The sequence below is a fragment of the Mixia osmundae genome (assembly GCF_000708205.1).
Source record: "Mixia osmundae IAM 14324 unplaced genomic scaffold scaffold_1, whole genome shotgun sequence".
In the NCBI taxonomy this organism is placed as follows: Eukaryota; Fungi; Basidiomycota; class Mixiomycetes; order Mixiales; family Mixiaceae; genus Mixia; species Mixia osmundae.
The window spans coordinates 224,591-243,245 of NW_014575563.1; the positions used below are offsets into that span (position 1 = coordinate 224,591).

Sequence of the window (18,655 nt, forward strand, 5' to 3'; positions counted from 1 at the left end):
TGCATAGAGCTTCACTATGGCTGTTCGCGCTTGATCCATCGTATTGGTACATCGCCATCGTCCGAGGCAATGACGTGTTTACCCAGCCAAAAGGGTCTGAGGACGGCGGGGAGAGCAAAGTGCTTGTCATCACCATCCAAGTGCAGACCCTGCTCAATAAGGGCAAGTATGACCCGAGGGACAGCGAGAGCGGTAGCGTTGAGCGTATGTGCATACTCGAGCGGTAACTTTTTGCCGTCTGCGGGCTCAGGCTGATACTGAATGCCCAGCCGCCGCGCCTGGTAATCTGTGCAATTTGATGCAGACGCAAGCTGCACCGGAATGAGTATAGCTTCGTGGGACCAGTCGAAAGCTCACTTCGCCCCAATCGCCTCGGCCTGACATCCAGGCCTCGATGTCATATTTGCGATATGCCGAGGCGCCAAGCTCCTCTGTCGCCATGTCGAGCGTCCTACGGTTCCTGGAATAAGCACGAGTGTGACAGGATGAGCATTGACGTACCTCAGTGTCAGTCCAAGCGGGACGAGGATGGTCTCTTGCAGTGCGACTAGCTCCTCGAGCATCTCATCGCTCTTGTCTGGTCTACACACGACGTACATCTCGAGCTTGCTGAACTGATGCACACGATAGAGACCGCGCGAGGCAAGACCTCTTGAGCCCGCTTCCGACCTGAAGGCGCGACCGAGGCCGAGTGCTTTCAAAGGCAGAGCCGCGAGAGGATGCACGCCGCTTGAAGAGCCCGCTAACGGTATCTCTGCAGTACCCGCCAGAGCCAAGCTATGTCTTTCGTCAGCCCTGACAGACGCGCCGGTAGAGACGAAGTAAGTCTGGCTGGCGTCATCCCGGGGCAGAAAGCCGCATCGCTCAGCCAAGCTCGTCTTGATGATGTCAGGCACCGTGCAGTACTGCCAGCCATCATCGGCAGCCGTCACAGTCGATATTGCGTAGTTGATCAGGGCGGACTCGAGCACCGCCGCTTCGCCGCGAAGGAAATAAAATCGCGTGCCTGTCGTCTTGAGGCCGGACTCAGGATCAAGCCAGCTCGGACGTAGAGTCTGACTTCTCAGTCGGGCTGCCAAGGCTAGATGGTCGCGAGAGGGATCCGGACTACCTCTGGCGGGTGCTGTGCCAAATGTGCGGACGACGCGATTGTTCGTTTCGTTGCCGATAGGTGAGTCTGGGTGGCTCAAATTGACCGTCTGCAGCGCTTCATGGTTGTAGCGAGCTTGCAGGGAGCGCAAGCGGCTTCTACACTGCGTTTGGTGCGGCTTGAGCGTCTTGAGCATAGCCAAAAGATCGTCACTCCTCGTGCATTTGAGCTCTATTTGTAGTCGTCCGATAAGCTTGTTCAGATCTGATTCAAGGCTCCTCCAATCAGAGAGCTCAGATTTGGTTCGCTCCGAATCATCGTAGGCTCCGAGTGCAAAGTGAGCCCTTCTTTGCGACCATTGACGCTCCAGCTCGCCCGTCTCTCTCAATGTTGCGAGCTTGCGCCTGTTCAATGATACATCTGGCCAGTCTGTATCTGGCTGCACAGTCTGGAATGGCTCTTCGGATCTGCCGAGACGATCAATCAGCGCTCGGGCGTCTTCGAGAGCAGACGAGGATATTGTCGAGCGAGAATTAGATGTGTGGACCTCTCTGAGTTGAAAGCCATGTCTGCCGCCAAGCAAGATGAACGGCGGACGGAGAAACTGTGTACGGTGTGCTAGACGCTCGCCAGCCAAGCGAGCCCCTCTCATCCACCAAAGGAGACGAGATCGACGCGCATACGAGTGCTCTGCTCCCTCGTGCGTCGTCAGCCGTGCTCTCGCTCATTTCTTCAGCAATTGCAAGACGCACGATCAGCACTTGTCACGTGGCTGCCTCGTCGGCAGACAGTGCGATCAGCAGGCACGGTTTGTGATTTACTTCAGAGCTTTATGACTTGTTAGCGCTGCGCCTTGTGACACATGCTGTGCTGCGCTCGGCTGGGCGATCAAATTGATCTTCCCAGCGGATTTATGACCGCGAGTCACTGAAGAATAGATGACGCCCCCTGCAAGCATAGCACGCCGGGCGGGCCAAGCCAGCGGAATTCTGCAACTTCTCGACCGATCTCGACGGTCAAGAATCGTATAAGAAGGTGAGCACCTCCATCGCCCTGCTCTCTCTATCTCGACTCCCTTGTGAGACACAAGAAGGATTACGAGTACGACCGAGCAGGGCCCTGTTGTTGTCTCTATCAAAACTCAAGCTCAATCTACCCAACCCTTTCGTTCTTCAGGGAGCACTCAGCTTGATACCTTTCATCGCACTCGTCACACCGCACGACACTCATCCGGAGAAGCTTCACATCCCTAGACGTCTACCAAGATGAGATTCAGTGTCTACTCTGCCCTTGTGGCCACTTCGATGGCCGCCCTCGCATCAGCCCAGGCTATCATCAACACACCCGCTGCCCTCGTCTTCGGCCAACCGGCCCTGCTCAGCTACTCTGGTGTAAGTTCATCGCTTTCCACAGTTCGTCCCGCATTGTGCCAGAGACGTCCGCTCCTTGACCGCCCTCTGCAGTCTGGTGGCAAACCCTGCCATGGCTCTTTAACACCGGTCCTGCTCGTATGACATGGTACTGATATCATTGCTTCTGCTAAACAGGGCACGGCACCATACTTCATCTGTACGTTAGAACCGGCGTGTATGGAGCCGTATCCAATGTGCTGACACATATTCTGTCGATAGCTGTCTTGCCCGGCGGACAGACCGCTGCTGCCGCTCTCGAGACTTTCCCAACCCAGCAGACTGCCGGCTCGTACACATGGTAAGTCTTGTATGGCCGCCTACGGCATGCAGTCGCTCATCACGACTTTGCCGGCAGGAACGTTGATATTCCCGTGGGCACGAGCGTAACGCTTTCGATCCGAGACGGCACTGGCGCCGTCAATTACTCTTCCGAGCGCACTATCCTTGACGCAAGTGGCAGCTCGAGCGCATCGTCCGGTGCAAGCTCGGCCACTACCGCAGCTGGCGCTGCCGGCGGCGCTGCTGGCAGCTCTTCGACGGGCTCCGCAGCAGCTTCATCTGCCTCGTCTGCGCCTGCCTCATCATCATCGGCGGCAAGCAGCTCTTCGTCTGCCTCGTCGGCGATGTCCTCGTGCGTCTCTTCAAGCCTTGCATGAATTCAATCTAATGGGTGTCAATACAGAGCTAGCTCTTCGATGATGACTAGCGCCACGTCAATGGCCACTATGGCTGCCAGCAGCGCTTCTTCGCCTGCTGCAGCTGCCACTTCGTCGGCAGCGGCCACCAGCGGAGCAAACAATATCAAGGTCGGCCTTGCCGGACTCATCGGCGCTGCCCTCTTCGCCGTTGCCGCATAAGCCTCTGGCAATGGGACTTGGCAGGCGTGATGACGATACGTCATCGCATACCCTGTCTGCCGAGCAAGGGCTACAAACACACCACTACTTTAAAGATTTTCACATCCCTCTGTCAACTGCGAAAACCTCACTTGATACCTCTTCGCCTCTTATTTTTGACGATCTTATCTACCTCAGCATCAAAAGAACGGAGCCTAATCACTTATTCCACTATTATTGAAAGAAAGCACATGACAGACAGGCTGCATTGAAAGGACCCAAAGCGCTCACGAGAGTTTGACCAATGATTTCACGCGCGCCTGTTGACGTCGGTCTGACTCAGTCGCACTTGTACCTGATCAGCTCTTGGGAAGCGATCAGAAGGACCACTATTGCACGTTTTGTCGGTAGCATGGCGGTCTGTGTGCATCTATACAAACCCGAAATCATGCACGAGATCAAACTGGTCCTTGTCGGCTTGCCTTGTTGGGGCTGAGGGACTTGCGAATGCTCGTTTTCTGCTCAGACCAATCAGTCTTGCCGTCGCTCGCTATAGCAGTCGCACCGCACTTTTCGCCTCCTGCGATGGATGGGAAGCTCTGGAAAAGATCTGGATGCTTTGGCAAGGGCGATTCACTGCGGCGCCGAATGAGTATACACTGGTCAAAGGCAGAATTGCTTACCTGAAATAAGGATGCTTCAGTGCTTCTTCCGCCGTGATACGTTGCTTCGGGTCGTAGCGCAGCAATTTTGACAACAGATCCAGCCCAGCTTCGGTCGTGTACTTGAATATGGCCCGTAGCTTAGAGAACCTGTTAATGTGAACGTATGTAAGTGTTCGTCACGTCGGCCTGCCGGCTTACGGTTGTACTGCGTCGAGATTGAGCGCCTTTGCGTTTGGTAGCTTGCTGAACCCAGGCCACATATCTTCGGTGGGCCTCCCCAGGAGCTGCAGAATCTATCGATCCAAATTGAGCAGACGCACGCAAGGACACGACGTGGACAGACCCTGTTGATCTGGTCGATCTCCCCCTTACCGGGCAGAAGAGGCTCCTTGAGGATGAGCTCGCCGAAGATGCAACCGACAGACCACATATCGACAGCAGTCGAATAGTCGTCGGTGCCCAGAAGGAGTTCCGGAGCTCTGATGGTACGGTCCTACTGATCAGCTACGCTGAGCAAAACATCTGGACTTTACCTGTACCAAAGCGTCACTACGAGCTGGGTCATATCTCCAAGCGGCTCTCCGTAAGTACGCGCGAGTCCAAAGTCGGCGACTTTTATTTGACCTCTGCAAGTCCGACTTTTGTGAGCTAAGGCCGGGCTCACTGTGGCCAGACGGACCTGTTGTTCATAAGAAGATTGCTTGTCTTGAGGTCTCGATGGACGATCCAGTTATCATGGCACATTTGGCAAGCCGAGAGGAGCTGGAGCATGAGTGTCTTGATCTCGGACGCGAGGAATGGTGTCTTCATCGTTGACAAGAGTGTCTTGAGATCTATGTCGCTCTGTTAGCTTTCGTCTCGACTGAATGCGAGGACCCATACCGTGCTCTATGAAGTCCATGACGATGAAGACCCTGTCTGTGCGTGTCAGACTGGTCTCTGTCGTACATCGCTGGACTTACTGGGTCAATGTGTCGCCGACGACGATTTCGCGCACACGAACGATGTTCTCGTGAGCTGAACAGGCGAGGAGCGTCTTGATCTCACGCAGGGATGTGACCGGGAAGCCGTTCTTCTCTTGGTCCATCTTGAGCTTCTTGAGGGCAACAATCTGCAAAGCTCGAGCAGATATCACTCAGCACGGCGAAGTGTGGCGAAGCTCGATGAGCACACCTCGCCTGTGGCCTTATCCCGAGCTCGCGATACGACGCCATAGCTGCCTTCCTCGATATGATTGAGGCGTTCGTAGCAGTAGACGCTCCGACTGCCCGCAAGGACGGGATGTCGCTGCCTGATGGCGCGTAATCTGGCTTGGTTGAGGTTCTCTTGCTCTGTCGCACGTGCTTTGCCCTTGATGCTCACTCTGACGGGCCCTTCGCTGCCATCATCATCTCGTCTGAGAGTATGCGAAGTCGAAGCTACGGGCTGTGGCGAAGCAGGCGTGGGCGCAAGATTGGAGGGACGCTCGCGGGCAGCTTGAGCAGCAGCGGCAGCCCGCTTAGCTTTCTTCTTGAGCTCCCGTTCGAGCGCCTTGGCTTGAGCAGCTTGTAGATCGTCCTCATCCTCCTGCTGATCCAGATCCTCCCACTTGCTTTTCTTTCGCACTGGCTCCATCGTATTTGGCAGAGTCTTGCAGTTCTAGCGTCGAGTGGCTCTTGGCGTGCACGGCTACGCTCGCAAGCGCAGATGTGGGCGAAGCTAAATCCCCGAGGCAGACCCACTCGTCCAGGGATTCTCTGCTCCAGCAGGCGTGTCAATCCGTGACAAACTTATGAGACAGGACGAGGGCGTGCCTCCCGGCTTGGTCGTCAGAATAGCTGTACGCCTGTCGTCTACCGAGACAGAAGTCGAGAAGGCTGCGGAGCATCAAGCTCTGCGCTGACAAGTCGGGGAGCGGGGCATTTCAAGCCAAGGGCAAGCCAGGTCTAGGATCTAGCCGGAGGAGCATCGTCTGTTACGCGACACGAGGCGAGCCTGCCGCTTGCCGCCCCCGACGACGACCTGATAGACCCGAACTAGCGTCACCGCCCAGCTCATGTCGACCTGACAGGCTTCAAGACAGGATCGCAAGCAGAGGCCAGGCGTTTGTTCAGATCTAGCCATCATGAGACAGCTCAAGCGGCTATCAAAGGTCTTGACGACATTGCTGCTGCCACTGTCAAGTCATGCCTACCAAGTCTTGATAACAGACGAGGATGTGAGCAGGCAGACATGCAGCGGCATGTACGCCAAGGCGGGTCTCTTCACTCGCGGCGTACGAGATCCAGCCATCGAGGTTGTCTTTGGCGCATCCTCAATGGGTCAGGTCGCCCTCGTCATCTACGAGTGGAGGGACGCTCGCTACCTGGGTGCAAGTCAAGCCAGCTCGGCCAACAATACTCTCGACGCCGCTGACGGACTCGACCCAGACGAGCTCAACGATCGTGCGGCGACGGGTGACAACGACGGCAGTGCATCACTCGACTCGCCGGGTGCTCTGACCCTGAGAGCACTCACCGATGAGCCTGCGCAACGAACGTACATCTGTACTGGAGCTGCCAATGCTGCAGGTCTCTGCGAGGAATCCCAACTAGGCCAATTTATCGTGTCGGCGCCGGCCAATACGAGCACGTCCATCTATACCAGGGCGGTCCAATTCGGCGGCATGATAAGCAATTCCGGACCTTTCATCTACAACATCACAAAGACGGGCTTCTATTGCGTCGGCACGGTCCCTCTGTCTTCCAGCAGTGCGCCTGCAGCAGGCTATCAGGACGCGCCTGCCTCAGACGAACCGGCAGATCTCGCCCTCAGAGCGTCGTACGGTCCCGCGACTGTCTTCACAGGCGTCGTCGATTTCCAGAACGTCTTCAAGGGTAACCTGCCTGCCTCTGAGTATCCAAAAGTAGCGGTAAGGCCGGTTTCCTTCGCGATCGATAAGCTCTGACTGCACCTCGTGCAGTTCTACTGTGTCTTGACTTTCCTCTACAGCTTCGTCGGCATCGGCTGGGGCGCTCTTTGCGTCAAGAACAGGCGAGATCTGCTGCCCATCCAGGCGAGTGCCCTGTCTCCGTGTCTGAGCAGAGGCTGACTTGCAATGTGGACGGGCAGCACTACGTTTCGGGCACGATCGTATTCCTCATCTTTGAGATGTTCGTGCTGTGGAGCTACACGGCCTACCTGAACACAAGTAGCAACATTGCGGTCGCTCGCTTCTTGCTCGTCTTTGGTCAGTCCACTGGATCTCAAGACAAGATGACATTGACGCATATGTGCAGTCGCAATGGTCAATGCCGCACGCAATAGTGCAAGCTTCTTCCTGCTTCTCATCACTTGCATGGGTTTCTCGGTCGTCAAGCCCTCGCTCGGGCCCGTCATGAACAAAGCACGCATCCTCGCCGTCATCCACTTTATCTTTGGCGTCCTGTACTCGGTCGGCACGGTCGTCATACCGCTAGAAAGCGCAGGAATCTTCATCTTCTTCTTCATCATCCCGCTTGCTCTTTCCCTGACAGCGTTCATGATGTGGATCATGTATTCACTCAACAGCACGATTGCCGACCTAACGGCCCGCAAGCAGACGTTCAAGAAGCTCATGTTCACTCGTCTCTATCGCATACTGATTGGCGCCATCATCGTCATTGCCTCCTTCTTTGTGATCTCGTCGGTGTCTTTCTCTAGCAGACTAGATGACAACTACGCTCCCGATACATGGCAGACTCGGTGGTTCTTACTAGACGGCTGGGTAAGTCTCGTTCTTGTTTGTCTCGAGCGAGCGAGCTCAATCAGCCTCGCACAGCTCGGCTCGCTCTACTTCATCGTATTCGCTGCCATTGCTTTCGTATGGCGGCCGACACCCAAAAACAGGCTTCTTGCAATGTCGGAAGAGCTTGCGCAGGATGATGATGGCGCAGAGTCTTATGCAGTCACGTCGCTCCTGAGGAACAGACCGGACGATCGCGACGCTGAAAGCATTGGCAAAGATGCCGAGGCGCACTCGCTCGTGCGCAATGACGAGACTGTCTTCGATATTGGCGAGGAAGACCTTTCTGACTCGGACGAGGCGTCGAGTGGCAGGCACAAAGATCGGCCGCCTTCGTATCAAGATCGCGATCATCAGGTCTAGAGGCCCTTAGACTACGTGTTTGTACCATTGCAACTGTACAACACTCATCGATGCTCTTCTCGTCAGTCAAACGCCTCCATCAAGCCGGACAGGATCGCCGCGACCGCCATCGCACCGGGATCCGGGACTTCTGTCCCCTCACGCTCACCAATGTAGGCCGCTCGGCCCAGCTTCGCTTTAAGATTCTTCGTTCCCTCTGCGCCTGTAATGGCAGCGGACACGGCCGTTCGTAGAACATTCGAAATAGTGAAAGTTTCGACAAACGGGATGAGTGCGTCCATGATAGTGCGGTGGCCTTGGCGAGCAAGCGTTGATGCTTCCAACGTCTCCAGAGCGCGAGCTGCACAAGCTGCCCAAGTGGACATCTCAAGGCTGTCCGCTGTCACGGCCAAGAGTTCGTTGGCTAATGCAGCGAGGAAGATGGCGAAAATTGCACCGAGCGTGCCCCCGCAAGCATCCTCGACTGCCTCGCTAATGTCGTGTACGAAAGAGCCTATATCGATGCGGGATGAGTGCGGAGGACTGTTCACGAGCTTTAAAACAGCTTGCGCGCCTTGCTCGCAAGTACGGCCGCAGTCCCCATCGCCGACGATGGTATCCCATCGAGTTAGCTGCGGGCCTTGCGCTTCGAGCGTTTCGCATGCGCCGCTGATGGCCCGATAGAGCACCGATGCGCTTACCAGTACTTTGCCTGATTGCTGCGGGCTGCGAACGTCCTTACTAGATTGTTTTGTACGACTATCACGCGATGCAGAGGCTGAGGATGTTGCACTGGGATTGGACCAGGCTGCCGTTGCTGCAGGAGCATCGAGCAAATCCAGAAGCTCGGAATTGCTGGACACGTCCGAGGCGGCTGAGCTTATGTTGAGCAGCGTTATGGAGAAGCCGGATCCGTCAAGCGAGGTGAGGAAGGTTCCCGAGAGGACTCGCACAGGGTGGATAGCTTGGTCCTCTGCAGGCTGATAAGCTGTGCCAGCACGCAATTAGGAGTGTCTCACCCAGCGCGGACAGAGTGAGGGACGTCAAGGCGCTAAGCTCGAGATTGCTCAGCCCTCCAAGATTGTTCACAAGGAGGACGAGCTGATCACCGGCTGCGAACCGCACAAAGGAGCGCTCCTCATCGTCTTGCTTGAGCAGTAGTCCTAACATTCGCGCAACGAGCTCGGCAGGCTTGGGTGATGGCGACAGCTTTGTAAAGCCGGGCTCATTATGAATGCCCATGCCAAGCTCAATTTCGTCTGCCTTTAGATGAGCGGGTAGTGAGCCTGGCACATGGCAATGATCGAGTGATGCCCCAATAGAGACCATATTAGCATTGATGCGTTGTGCGAGTGTTGTCAGCTGATGCAATGACTGACCGGCTTCCGCCGCAGCGCCGCAGATTTTCTGAGCCAGGATCATACCAGCCAAGCCACGTCTTCCGACCAGCTCACTTGCCGCACGGCCGACTGCGACATCATCTGAAATGGCAACGACCTGAACCGCCTGTCCTTCGGCGCGAGCTTTCTGTGCCGCAAGATTGAAATGGAGAACATCGCCAGTGTAATTGAGGATGAGCAACAGCGTCCCCGCATCGCTTGCGCATGCTCTGATGGCTGCAAAGACTTGCTTAGTCGAAGGGCTCGCAAAGATGTCACCCGATACAGCGCCGGTCAGCATGCCCCTGCCCACATAGCCTGCTGCCAAAGGCTCGTGACCACTGCCCCCGCCTGAGATGATGGAGACATTGTGCGGATCCGGGTTTGCCCTGTAGATGACGCGCGCATCTTTGAGCAGTGCAAGATCGTCCCTAGCAAGCAACGCGTCGAGTGCGAGGCGCACAGGATCAGAAGAGGCATCCGAGTCGAAGAATGACATTCGTGGGAACTTATTGCCAAGGCCAAACTCGAGAGATTTGGGAATATGAGCCTGACGGGATTGAGTTCTGCGATCGCCCATGGATTTCATTTTAGAGATGGCGCCTGGATGATCATCAGCCTGCAGCCGAAAGGAGCAAAGCAGCGCAGGCGCGACGCGTCGTAGCCACAATGCTGGCTCGAGGTCATGGGCACACAGCAAGCCTGATCCAGACCATCGGATGAGCACACGACCCACGGCTGAAGCCACGGCGCGCACCGTTTAACGACTGCGACATCCTCACTAGCTACCCCTGATCACATACGAAGAACATAACACGAGCAGTGACGCTCGCAACGTTCACGCCGGACTTCACGGCCACCCTGGCCGCCCAGCGGGCGACGCAGGAGCTACGAGCCAAGGACGCGATGGCGACCATAGGACGCAGCGATGAGCAGATGCAAGCCAATACGAGCATCTCAGCTCATCAATATCTATCATCATCTGTCAGCTCATCGTCGTCTAGACGGAGACAACCGCCTTCGCGCTACCTCGTCACTGTCATCCCACCAGAGGCACTGCCACATGATCCGCCCCATCCCCGAACGAGTCCTCTGTGCTCCGGCTATGGCTCAGCGCGTAACTTCAGGCATGCTCTTTGCTAAAATCCGCTAGAACTCATACTCATCGAACGACATCCACAGGCGAGGGACCCTAGTGCCGCTCTATCCTACTCTTTCCGGACAGGTGGCAGCTATCGCGCGAGAGTACGGCCTACCTTCAACAGGGGGTATCGTCGTATATCTGCTCGAGACAATCTCATCAGCCAACGGGCCGCTAGCCAGCCTGATCGGAGAAGGCGGTCCAAGGATAGGCGAGGATGCATGGGAGCTGCTCTGGGCCCAACTCTTTCTCGAGGATATGCTTGAACTCGAGCGCGAAGAAGCACTGCTCTTTGCCGTCGACGATCATCCGCTAGCATCGTCGGGCAGGGTACCCCCGGTGCCACAAATACCAGTCCATCTTGCTGGCGACATCTCAGTGGAAGACACTCAGGACGATTCGACTGAATCTGCAGAGCTTGAGCCGCCGCCTAATATTGGCCGGACCACCACGCCCAGCGGCTCTCCTATCAGACCTGGGAAGGCATTACGTGCTGTAGAAGACAAACGGCCTATCTGGACGCTGCCAAACGGAAGCTACCCACATGACGTGACGGATGCTCGAGCCAGCGCTATCGCAAGTCCTTCCGCCAGCATTAGCTTGCAATCGAGGCCAGGCTCCGTAGCATCGCGTGGGAGACCAAGAACAGCCCCTTCTGCCGGTTCTGCGAACACCTCGCATCAAAGCTCACAGCCGTCACCTCGTATACTACGCGAATCTCGTATGGCACGACAGTCATTTGCAGGTCAATCGATGAGCTTTGATCGACGATCCTATGCAAGCAACGCAAAGGGCAGCTCGTTCGCACAGCCTGTCATCGTTGGCAAAATTGAGTTTGAAATCGATGAGCGGCGAGGGGGCGGTAAATGGTTCGAAGCTTGGTCGAAAGCAGCATCTCCGTCATCCACAACCTCACCTGCGCCCATAAGCTCCATCTTCGCACCAAGACATTCATCGCTGCAGGCCACGACGCCACTGTCTTTTGGTCAGGTGCAGACGAACCCGGCAGTTCCAATGCCAGCAGAGCTTGAGCAGGTGACGATGCGCGCCAGTGGTCTGACCGCGGCCCAGAGAGAAGCTGAAGGCGGGTACCAACAGCTCGATGATAGCAGCGAAGCTGATAGCAGCCAAGAACGTGACGATGCTGCATCAGCAGAGACGACCGAAATGGGCACACGCGCGACAAGCCTGCAACCATCGGTAGCCTCGCCTCTTGCAATCCAGCGAGATTGGATCGCACCAATAGCTCGCCTAGACGATACCGAAGACCTCGCGCCCTTATTGAAGAGAGGTCTGGGTATCTACAGCGATCAAATACCGCAGACTTTTGTACCCGCCGCCGCTAGTATGCCGCAGATGTCGCCTGCGCTCAGCGACGAGGTGCGAGCTCCAGATGATATACAAGACGTGCAGCGACTGCTGTCTGAGCAAAGGCAAGGACCCAGACTCTCGTCGCCGATTCTGCTTGCATCAGCATGCCCCGACGAGCAGCACGAAGCGGACACGCAAATCTCGCCTGAGACGGACGGACAAGGGTCAGCCGGGGGTCGTGTATCTTTACGCGTGCCGGGCGTAGAAGGCGCAGATGCTGCAGAGCTTCCTAAAACCAGCAGAAGCTCAAGCATCGATATGGAAGCCAGCTTTGACAATCTTGAGCGCATCCTAGGCACGATGTCACCGAGCGCAGCTCGTCAGCGGGCGACCTCTGAACATGCTACTGGTGCTATCATCGGGGCATCTGATGGATACAAGATAGCAGCGGAGCCCCTGCGCGCCAATGCGCCCTCGCCAGCGCGATCGTCAGCTAGCCCTGCACTTATCGAGCGCGCACTACAACATGTCCCAGAAATCAGACAGTCAGAATGGCACGAGCGACGGGCGAGCGATCTTATGTCACCGTCAGGCACAGGTAGACCGCTCATGTCAGACGCTGCAAATAGACGCTGATGTCATTGAGCAGTCATACCAAATGACGACGGACTCTCGCCGCAGAATATATTGGTGAGAGGGGGAACTGACCTTCGACATGCTTCGATGGTCTCTACGGATAGTGCGCAGACGACACTTGGCTACATGCGCTCGTTCAGTCCGCCCGCTGTTGAAGTGCCCCCTCTGCCGTCGCAATCTTCCATTGAGTCTTCTGCTGGCAAGCCGATGTCCAATCGCAATGCCTCCTTGTTCGCTTTCAAAGCCGTGAATCCCGCAGCAAGTACAGCAGGGGGAGATGTAGACGGCAGAGATGCCAACGAGCCCAGCTGGTCAGCGTTATCGAGCGAGCCGGTCACAGCTGGCGCTGCTGATTCAGCCGCCTCCGCTGTCGCTCGTCCACCGCGCTCCAGCTCGAGCGTTGCCAATGCGAGCCTCAGCCAAAGCACGATCGAGGCGCCAGGGACCGCAGCGGAAGCGCCGCCTTTACCCGACCTGGACCCTGCTATGCTGATCGAGCGAAAGGTCGTCGCTGCACCCATCACTGCAGAGGAGCAACCCACGGATGCGATATCACCAATCACGACTGCCCAAGACGCTCATGAGCCTATGCAAGATCTCGATAATTCTGCCGAGATGCCCAGCGAGATGACCAAATCACCTAGCGCAGCCTCAGGCTTCTTTCAAAAGCCGGCTTTCAAGTTCTGGAACAAGCAAGAACTGGCGAGCGAAGGTAAGCCTGCAAAGGCGATTGGCGCACGAGCTGACATGCATGTCAGGCGAAAGCTCTCGAACGTCGTTCAAGATAGGTAAATCGTTCAAAAAGCCACGCTCCAGCAAGTCGCCATCACGCAAACAGCCAAGTGCATCTAGATCACCAGGCTTGGACAATCATTCGACTGGCGATGCCTCATTGCCGCCACTTAGCCCGAGTCTAAGCGCCAGTGCTTCGCCTGTGCTTGGATTCGGATCTGGATCTGGGCCGATGCAGGCTACACTCAGCGACAGTACGTCTCAGAAGGACGGACAGTCCTCAGACGTGTCCAGTCCCCATCTGCCTCTGACAATCGCAGCTTTAGCCGCACAGGCTGCTGCTGTCGAGGCTCAAGGTGCTCCGCCGCCACGTAAACAGTCGTCTCAGGCCAATAGCCACTTTATATCACGCTTTCCCGATTCGCCCACTTCTAACAGCGCCCGTCAAATGCCAAGCGCAGCCATATCAATGCCGTCAACGCCGCCCTCTGTACGAGGCTCATCAGTCGCACCAGGTTCGGCCCGTAGTGCAGCCAGCGCCAGACCGCCATTCTCTGACAATACTGGGCGTGATTTGTCCGCTCTCATTGCGGAAGAATCGTCCTTTGGACATGACGCGACTTCGGCTATCGTACCACCAGTACGCTCAAATGCGTCTTTACCCTCGTCGCCTCGATTGGCCTCTCTGCAATCGCCAGGCTCGACCACCAACAAGACAGCACATTCAGTGAAATCGTCTGTCCAGCCGCTCGCAGATCGCAGCAATCGCTCGATGGACGAAATGGTCAAGCGTCAAAGCCTTGACGACACGTCCTCTTCTCGATACGATTCTGACGATTTGTTGAGCAGCTACGGCCCATGAGTAGCATGCAGTTTGTTGTCGCATGTCATATATACGCGCACGCAGTGTCAACATAGCGGCTGTCTCGCTCATTCTCCCGAGCCTGAGTAGTTGAAGCATCGGCGCCTCGGCCGCTCGCGACGCGCTCCGCATCACGCTGATTGTCCTCGCCCAGATGCGACCCTACACTAGCCGAGCTTTCACCTCAGCGGCGATGACAGCGGCCAAGTTCAATCTGAAACCACAGACGATCAAAGCAGATGGTTCGCCGTCGATTGGCAAGCGTATGAAAGCGCTCGCCGTCAAGTTTCACGCTGCGCAACGGATCGTGGTGCTTACAGGCGCAGGCATCTCATGCAGCGCAGGCATACCCGTCCGTGATTCGAACAATACGCAAGCTCGACAGTCAGGACTGACGTCTCACTGCAAGACTTCGGGTCAGCTGAAGGGTTTTACAATCTCACATTACCGGCCAGTCCATGCAATACGCTTCCTAGGCGGCAGCCATTGTTACAACTGCCGACGCTTGAGTCCAGCTTTGACAGCGTAGCCAATAGGATGACCTCATGTCGAAGCGACAATCGCTTGAAGCGGTCCTTCGACACTCTCGCAGAGCCGGAACGCGAATCGCACGCGTCCCCTATCATAAAGCAAGGGCGCCCGTGTCGACTACTGAGAAGCTCAGACAGAGCCCCGGCTACGCCAGACCGAACGCCTAGCATAAGAAGGTCTACAGATAGGCTGCCATTTCCGAAAGTCAAGCGTGTGACGGCGACCCCGAGCAAAGTTGAATTGCCGACGATGAAGGGCAAAGACTTATCTGACGCGCGCATCCTGAGAACGCCAGACGGCATCAAGACGCATCTGATATTCCTCAACAACCTCAAGTGCGCATCGGACGAGGCAGAACCTACCGAGACGCACAGGATGATCAAGCGAATGCACGACAGAGGGGCTCTGGCAAGGATATACACGCAGAACAATGATGGTTTGGAAGGGCGGGCCGGCCTCTGCTGCGTTCCGGCCGATTTAAATATGCAGCATCCGACGGCGAGAGAGGCATCGGATGCGCTTCGAAGTGCTCAGAGGGCGGCGCAAGTGGTTCAATTACACGGGTCGTGGGCAGAAGTTGTCTGCTCAGTCTGTCATCTAAAAGAGTCTCTGGACGAGATGCCATTCTGCAGCATTTCGCAGAAGGCCAAGTACCAGCTTGTACTCTTTGTGAAATTCGAGCACGAGATCGTGCAGAACAGAGCAAGAGGAGAGCAGGCATGCTAGGCAGCGTACGACCAGCAATCACGCTGCATGGCGGGAGCAGCATCTCTCCAGACTGGGACCGTTCTATTGGCGAGATGGCTGCTTTTGATCGATCACAGCGCCCAGATATGATACCTGTCATGGGCACCAGCCTCAAAGTCGGTCTCGCGTTGACAACAGGGTACCTACACTGAACACTTTCTGCAGGTTCATGGCTTCAGGGTTTTGCTGCGTGATTTTGCACAAGGCGTTGGCAACGTCCTCGTCAATAGGATTGATGTTGCGACAGGCGACTGGGCAGAGATCTTCGATCACGTCATGTTAGGTGCTTCTGACGATTTTGCTCGCCAGCTACAATTGCTCGAGCCGATAAAGACCAGTGCGACGGTAGAGAATGCGAGTCTTCTGTCAGTGACAGCCCGAGCTGTCATTGATCTTACCCTCGACGATTGAGGATACTGTTTGTGCATGTACAAATGTTGTTGCAATCAATTCTTCTATGTCACACAAGGAGGGCACAAAGCATATATCGAGCTTCGATAGCGCTGCAGGCGCGGCAGCAGCTACGGCATCGCGCCTGGTATATTGGGAAGCTCCTCGTCGCTGTCATCTGCTACGATATTGGCAGCTATGGCCTCTTCTTCGTCTGCAAAGGGCCCCGTGCCATCAAGCTCTGGATCGACTGCAAGCCCGCCATCAACTTCGACTGCAGGTGTGGAGGACTGTTTCCGCAGATGGGCAGGCAGCGCTTCATAGTAAGGCTCGCAAGGATCTTCCGGTAAGGGCCCATGTCGGTCGAGCGAGACACCGGTACGAAGCTCGTACATCTCAATGTCTGTCCCGAGCGTAAGTGCTTGCCGCGCAAGGTCAGGCCTTGGCTTACCGATCGGTATACGGTTTGAAAGTGCCCAGTTGACCATTGCAGGACGGTCCTTCTCTTCGCGAGTGTACTTATTCTTGAGCATGCGACGATTGCGCCCAGGAAACAGGCGAGCAATCATCTCAAAGTCTGTGCCGAACATGCGAAGTGCCTGTGCCTAGCATCAGCAAGCGCATTCGAAATTTCTGAACATACGCACTTCAAAGAACGCCAGATTCTCCTCAGATCGCCACTTTGCAGAACCGGTTCGCTTCGAGTGAGTGGAGGAATTGACGAATCGAGTGTTGGCGCTTTCTGTGACGACCTCTCGTTCAGCGTCATCTCGCCCCAGCTGCAAGGTGGTGCATCAGCTCAGCAGCAAGAGCTAAGAGTAGCCGACATACTCCGGCACGCCTGATCTGGGTGGAGCTCTCGTCGATCGCGTATTGGCCGTCGACGATCTGCAGTCGAGGGCCTCCAACAGCCGGCATGGTAAAATCTTCATCGTCCCCATCGATAGAAGCCTGTGTAGCCGCAGTGCCTTCTCGACTCGAGCGAGCAGTTCCCGAGCGGCTGACCCGATTGATCTCGTCTAGAGCTCGATCAACTTCGTCGTCCTCGTTGTCAGAAACGGCCGCGCCGGCATTGCGTCTGCGCATTTTCTGGCGATGACGAGCGCGGCGTTGCTTTGCTTCCTGCTGCGCACGCTTGATCTCAATGTAACGCTGGCTCTTATCGCCGTTGTCAAAGTCTCGCAGGAGCATGTTCATCTTCGTCTTCGCCGCATCGATTTTGTCCTGTCCTTCAAGGAAGACTGGACCGGCGTCCTCTTCATAGGCAGCCTCGGCTTCCTCATCCCCATCAGTCGCCGTGACTTGGATGTCCCCGGTCTGCGGTTTGCTACGCTTTGCAGGCGGCGGCATCGAATTGTCATCTGGGTCATGCGCAGGAGCGGTGACTTTTTCTTGCATGAAGGCATTCCACTCTTCAGGCGGACCGAGTGGACGCTTGTTTGCGGCCAGATTGCTCGTCTCTGATGCGATTGGGTTGTCATCTTGGTCGGTCGTCTGGGCGACAAGAGACGGCGCGGACGTGCCAAGCGTGCCAAACCCTGAACGTAGATTGCCGAGAGCCTCGACTGCTTCTAAATCTGCGGCAGTGCGGATAGGCTCAGGCGATGTCTGCTGCATTGGCGCAACATTCGTGTCCGCAGTTGGGGGCGCAACCGTCGTCTTCCTGCTGGCTTTGGCCCTTTCAGCTGTGACCTTGCGTTTGTGTTGGACGAGTTGCTCGGTCAGATCAGCGGTGGCCTTTTTGGGGGTCGGCCTGCGCTTTCGCTGAGGTGCAGGTTTGGTCTTGCTTCCGGCTGTACCAGATGTGCTCGCTTCCGCGTTGACAGTAGTTCCTCTCGATACCGGCGCGCGCGAGTCGGCAGGTGAGCCAAGTCTGAGCAGGTGAGATGTGTCTGATTGCGCAACTGCGGCCGGCGGTTGCAAGCCAACTGCAACGTCGGCAGACCTGCCATTAGGCCGAGCCACTGCATAAGACGCAGGCCTGACGATGCTCGGAGAGGGGGCAGCAATAGCTGTAGCTGGTCTAGCAGGTGCAGAGATAGGCTGCCCGCGCTTCGCTCTCGGCTTTGCGGCATTGACGGTCTCTGGCATCCTCGCGACTTGAGTAGCCTTTGCAACACGATCATCAACTTGCGAGGCAGACGAGAGCTCATGCTGAAGGCGCTGAGATTCTTGGGTAGCGTCCGGTGTGAGCAGCCCGTTGTCTGCCTTCGTTTGCGCAGCTTGCTGAGCGTCCGTCTTTGCTTGGCCGGATGTTTTGATCCGTCGTGCACGAGACTCATGGTCAGACTCGATCGCATTCCCAGCGTCCGATGCACGCTGTTGCGTCTGCTCAGGCGTGGGTGGCAGGCGAGCAGGTGGAGCTTCACTCAGAGAGCTTGCTGCAGGTTCCTGAGATCTCGCTGGGGCATCTTGAGTTGAGCTTGGCTGGCCGTCTGCTGTGCTGCTCGTCGGTACTTGCGAGCCTGATCGGTCACTTGGTATGCCGGCTTGTTGTGACGGCTTGCGGGAAGCTGACTCGCTCGAGGATTGACTCGTCGGCAAAGCAGATGCAGCTGCAATATTTGGCCTGAAGAACTTTGGTTTCCTCACTGTATCGACAATGTGGAGCATCAGTGGTGCAGCTTGACTGGACGAGCAATGAGACTGACCGCCCGGTCGGCTAGAGTAGGCCGACATCGCTGCTGCCGGCCGCCTGCTCGACGGCGGCGGAGCGATCCTAAGTTATTCACGTGACCAATTGATTGCAATAAATCTGAGAAAACTCCTCAAGCGCTCAGGTCTCGGGCCAGAGCCAGAGGCTGGTCTGTTAGCGGATGCATGCGGAGCAGTGCAACGT

General features: G+C 56.3%; 9 protein-coding genes across 9 annotated transcripts; 5 read left to right on the forward strand and 4 right to left on the reverse strand.

The window, feature by feature from the left end:
• Nucleotides 1–14: 14 nt before the first annotated feature.
• On the reverse strand, nt 15–1,742 carry L969DRAFT_42669 (uncharacterized protein; the record flags this gene model as incomplete). The annotated part of the gene is made up of 3 exons (XM_014715063.1): nt 15–311; nt 358–451; nt 502–1,742. The coding sequence occupies 3 exons, from the start codon at nt 1,740–1,742 to the stop codon at nt 15–17; spliced, it is 1,632 nt and encodes a 543-aa protein (XP_014570549.1).
• Nucleotides 1,743–2,394: 652 nt separating this feature from the next.
• Nucleotides 2,395–3,359, forward strand: L969DRAFT_91369 (uncharacterized protein; the record flags this gene model as incomplete). Its single annotated transcript, XM_014715064.1, has 5 exons — nt 2,395–2,481; nt 2,638–2,659; nt 2,722–2,800; nt 2,858–3,133; nt 3,185–3,359. 5 exons carry the CDS (start codon nt 2,395–2,397, stop codon nt 3,357–3,359), a joined length of 639 nt encoding a protein of 212 aa, XP_014570550.1.
• On the forward strand, nt 2,938–3,728 carry L969DRAFT_117354 (uncharacterized protein). Its single transcript, XM_014715065.1, has 2 exons — nt 2,938–3,015; nt 3,242–3,728. The coding sequence occupies exon 2, from the start codon at nt 3,389–3,391 to the stop codon at nt 3,608–3,610; it is 222 nt and encodes a 73-aa protein (XP_014570551.1). The 5' UTR covers nt 2,938–3,015; nt 3,242–3,388; the 3' UTR covers nt 3,611–3,728.
• On the reverse strand, nt 3,649–5,870 carry L969DRAFT_91371 (uncharacterized protein; the record flags this gene model as incomplete). Its single annotated transcript, XM_014715066.1, has 13 exons — nt 3,649–3,727; nt 3,779–3,856; nt 3,909–3,974; nt 4,022–4,150; nt 4,202–4,296; nt 4,347–4,482; nt 4,537–4,629; nt 4,683–4,836; nt 4,886–4,917; nt 4,966–5,114; nt 5,177–5,611; nt 5,670–5,739; nt 5,797–5,870. 13 exons carry the CDS (start codon nt 5,868–5,870, stop codon nt 3,649–3,651), a joined length of 1,590 nt encoding a protein of 529 aa, XP_014570552.1.
• A 100-nt stretch (nt 5,871–5,970) lies between these two features.
• On the forward strand, nt 5,971–8,379 carry L969DRAFT_83759 (uncharacterized protein). Its single transcript, XM_014715067.1, has 5 exons — nt 5,971–6,893; nt 6,945–7,037; nt 7,094–7,211; nt 7,261–7,727; nt 7,782–8,379. The coding sequence occupies exons 1-5, from the start codon at nt 6,108–6,110 to the stop codon at nt 8,106–8,108; spliced, it is 1,791 nt and encodes a 596-aa protein (XP_014570553.1). The 5' UTR covers nt 5,971–6,107; the 3' UTR covers nt 8,109–8,379.
• Nucleotides 8,171–9,965, reverse strand: L969DRAFT_44135 (uncharacterized protein; the record flags this gene model as incomplete). Its single annotated transcript, XM_014715068.1, has 2 exons — nt 8,171–9,075; nt 9,107–9,965. The coding sequence occupies 2 exons, from the start codon at nt 9,963–9,965 to the stop codon at nt 8,171–8,173; spliced, it is 1,764 nt and encodes a 587-aa protein (XP_014570554.1).
• A 407-nt stretch (nt 9,966–10,372) lies between these two features.
• Nucleotides 10,373–14,148, forward strand: L969DRAFT_14113 (uncharacterized protein; the record flags this gene model as incomplete). The annotated part of the gene is made up of 4 exons (XM_014714866.1): nt 10,373–10,560; nt 10,649–12,516; nt 12,568–13,266; nt 13,313–14,148. 4 exons carry the CDS (start codon nt 10,373–10,375, stop codon nt 14,146–14,148), a joined length of 3,591 nt encoding a protein of 1,196 aa, XP_014570352.1.
• A 780-nt stretch (nt 14,149–14,928) lies between these two features.
• Nucleotides 14,929–15,837, forward strand: L969DRAFT_91375 (uncharacterized protein; the record flags this gene model as incomplete). Its single annotated transcript, XM_014715069.1, has 3 exons — nt 14,929–15,115; nt 15,361–15,542; nt 15,592–15,837. The coding sequence occupies 3 exons, from the start codon at nt 14,929–14,931 to the stop codon at nt 15,835–15,837; spliced, it is 615 nt and encodes a 204-aa protein (XP_014570555.1).
• Nucleotides 15,838–15,947: 110 nt separating this feature from the next.
• Nucleotides 15,948–18,495, reverse strand: L969DRAFT_91376 (uncharacterized protein; the record flags this gene model as incomplete). Its single annotated transcript, XM_014715070.1, has 5 exons — nt 15,948–16,219; nt 16,268–16,415; nt 16,464–16,595; nt 16,648–18,407; nt 18,468–18,495. The coding sequence occupies 5 exons, from the start codon at nt 18,493–18,495 to the stop codon at nt 15,948–15,950; spliced, it is 2,340 nt and encodes a 779-aa protein (XP_014570556.1).
• Between the last annotated feature and the right edge of the window lie 160 nt (nt 18,496–18,655).

Coding starts and splice junctions, on each gene's coding strand:
- L969DRAFT_117354 (XM_014715065.1), top strand. CDS start 3,389: ATGACGATACGTCATCGCATACCCTGTCTGCCGAGCAAGGGCTACAAA.
- L969DRAFT_83759 (XM_014715067.1), top strand. CDS start 6,108: ATGAGACAGCTCAAGCGGCTATCAAAGGTCTTGACGACATTGCTGCTG. Junction 6,894..6,944: donor CTGAGTATCCAAAAGTAGCG/GTAAGGCCGGTT, acceptor CACCTCGTGCAG/TTCTACTGTGTCTTGACTTT. Junction 7,038..7,093: donor GAGATCTGCTGCCCATCCAG/GCGAGTGCCCTG, acceptor GTGGACGGGCAG/CACTACGTTTCGGGCACGAT.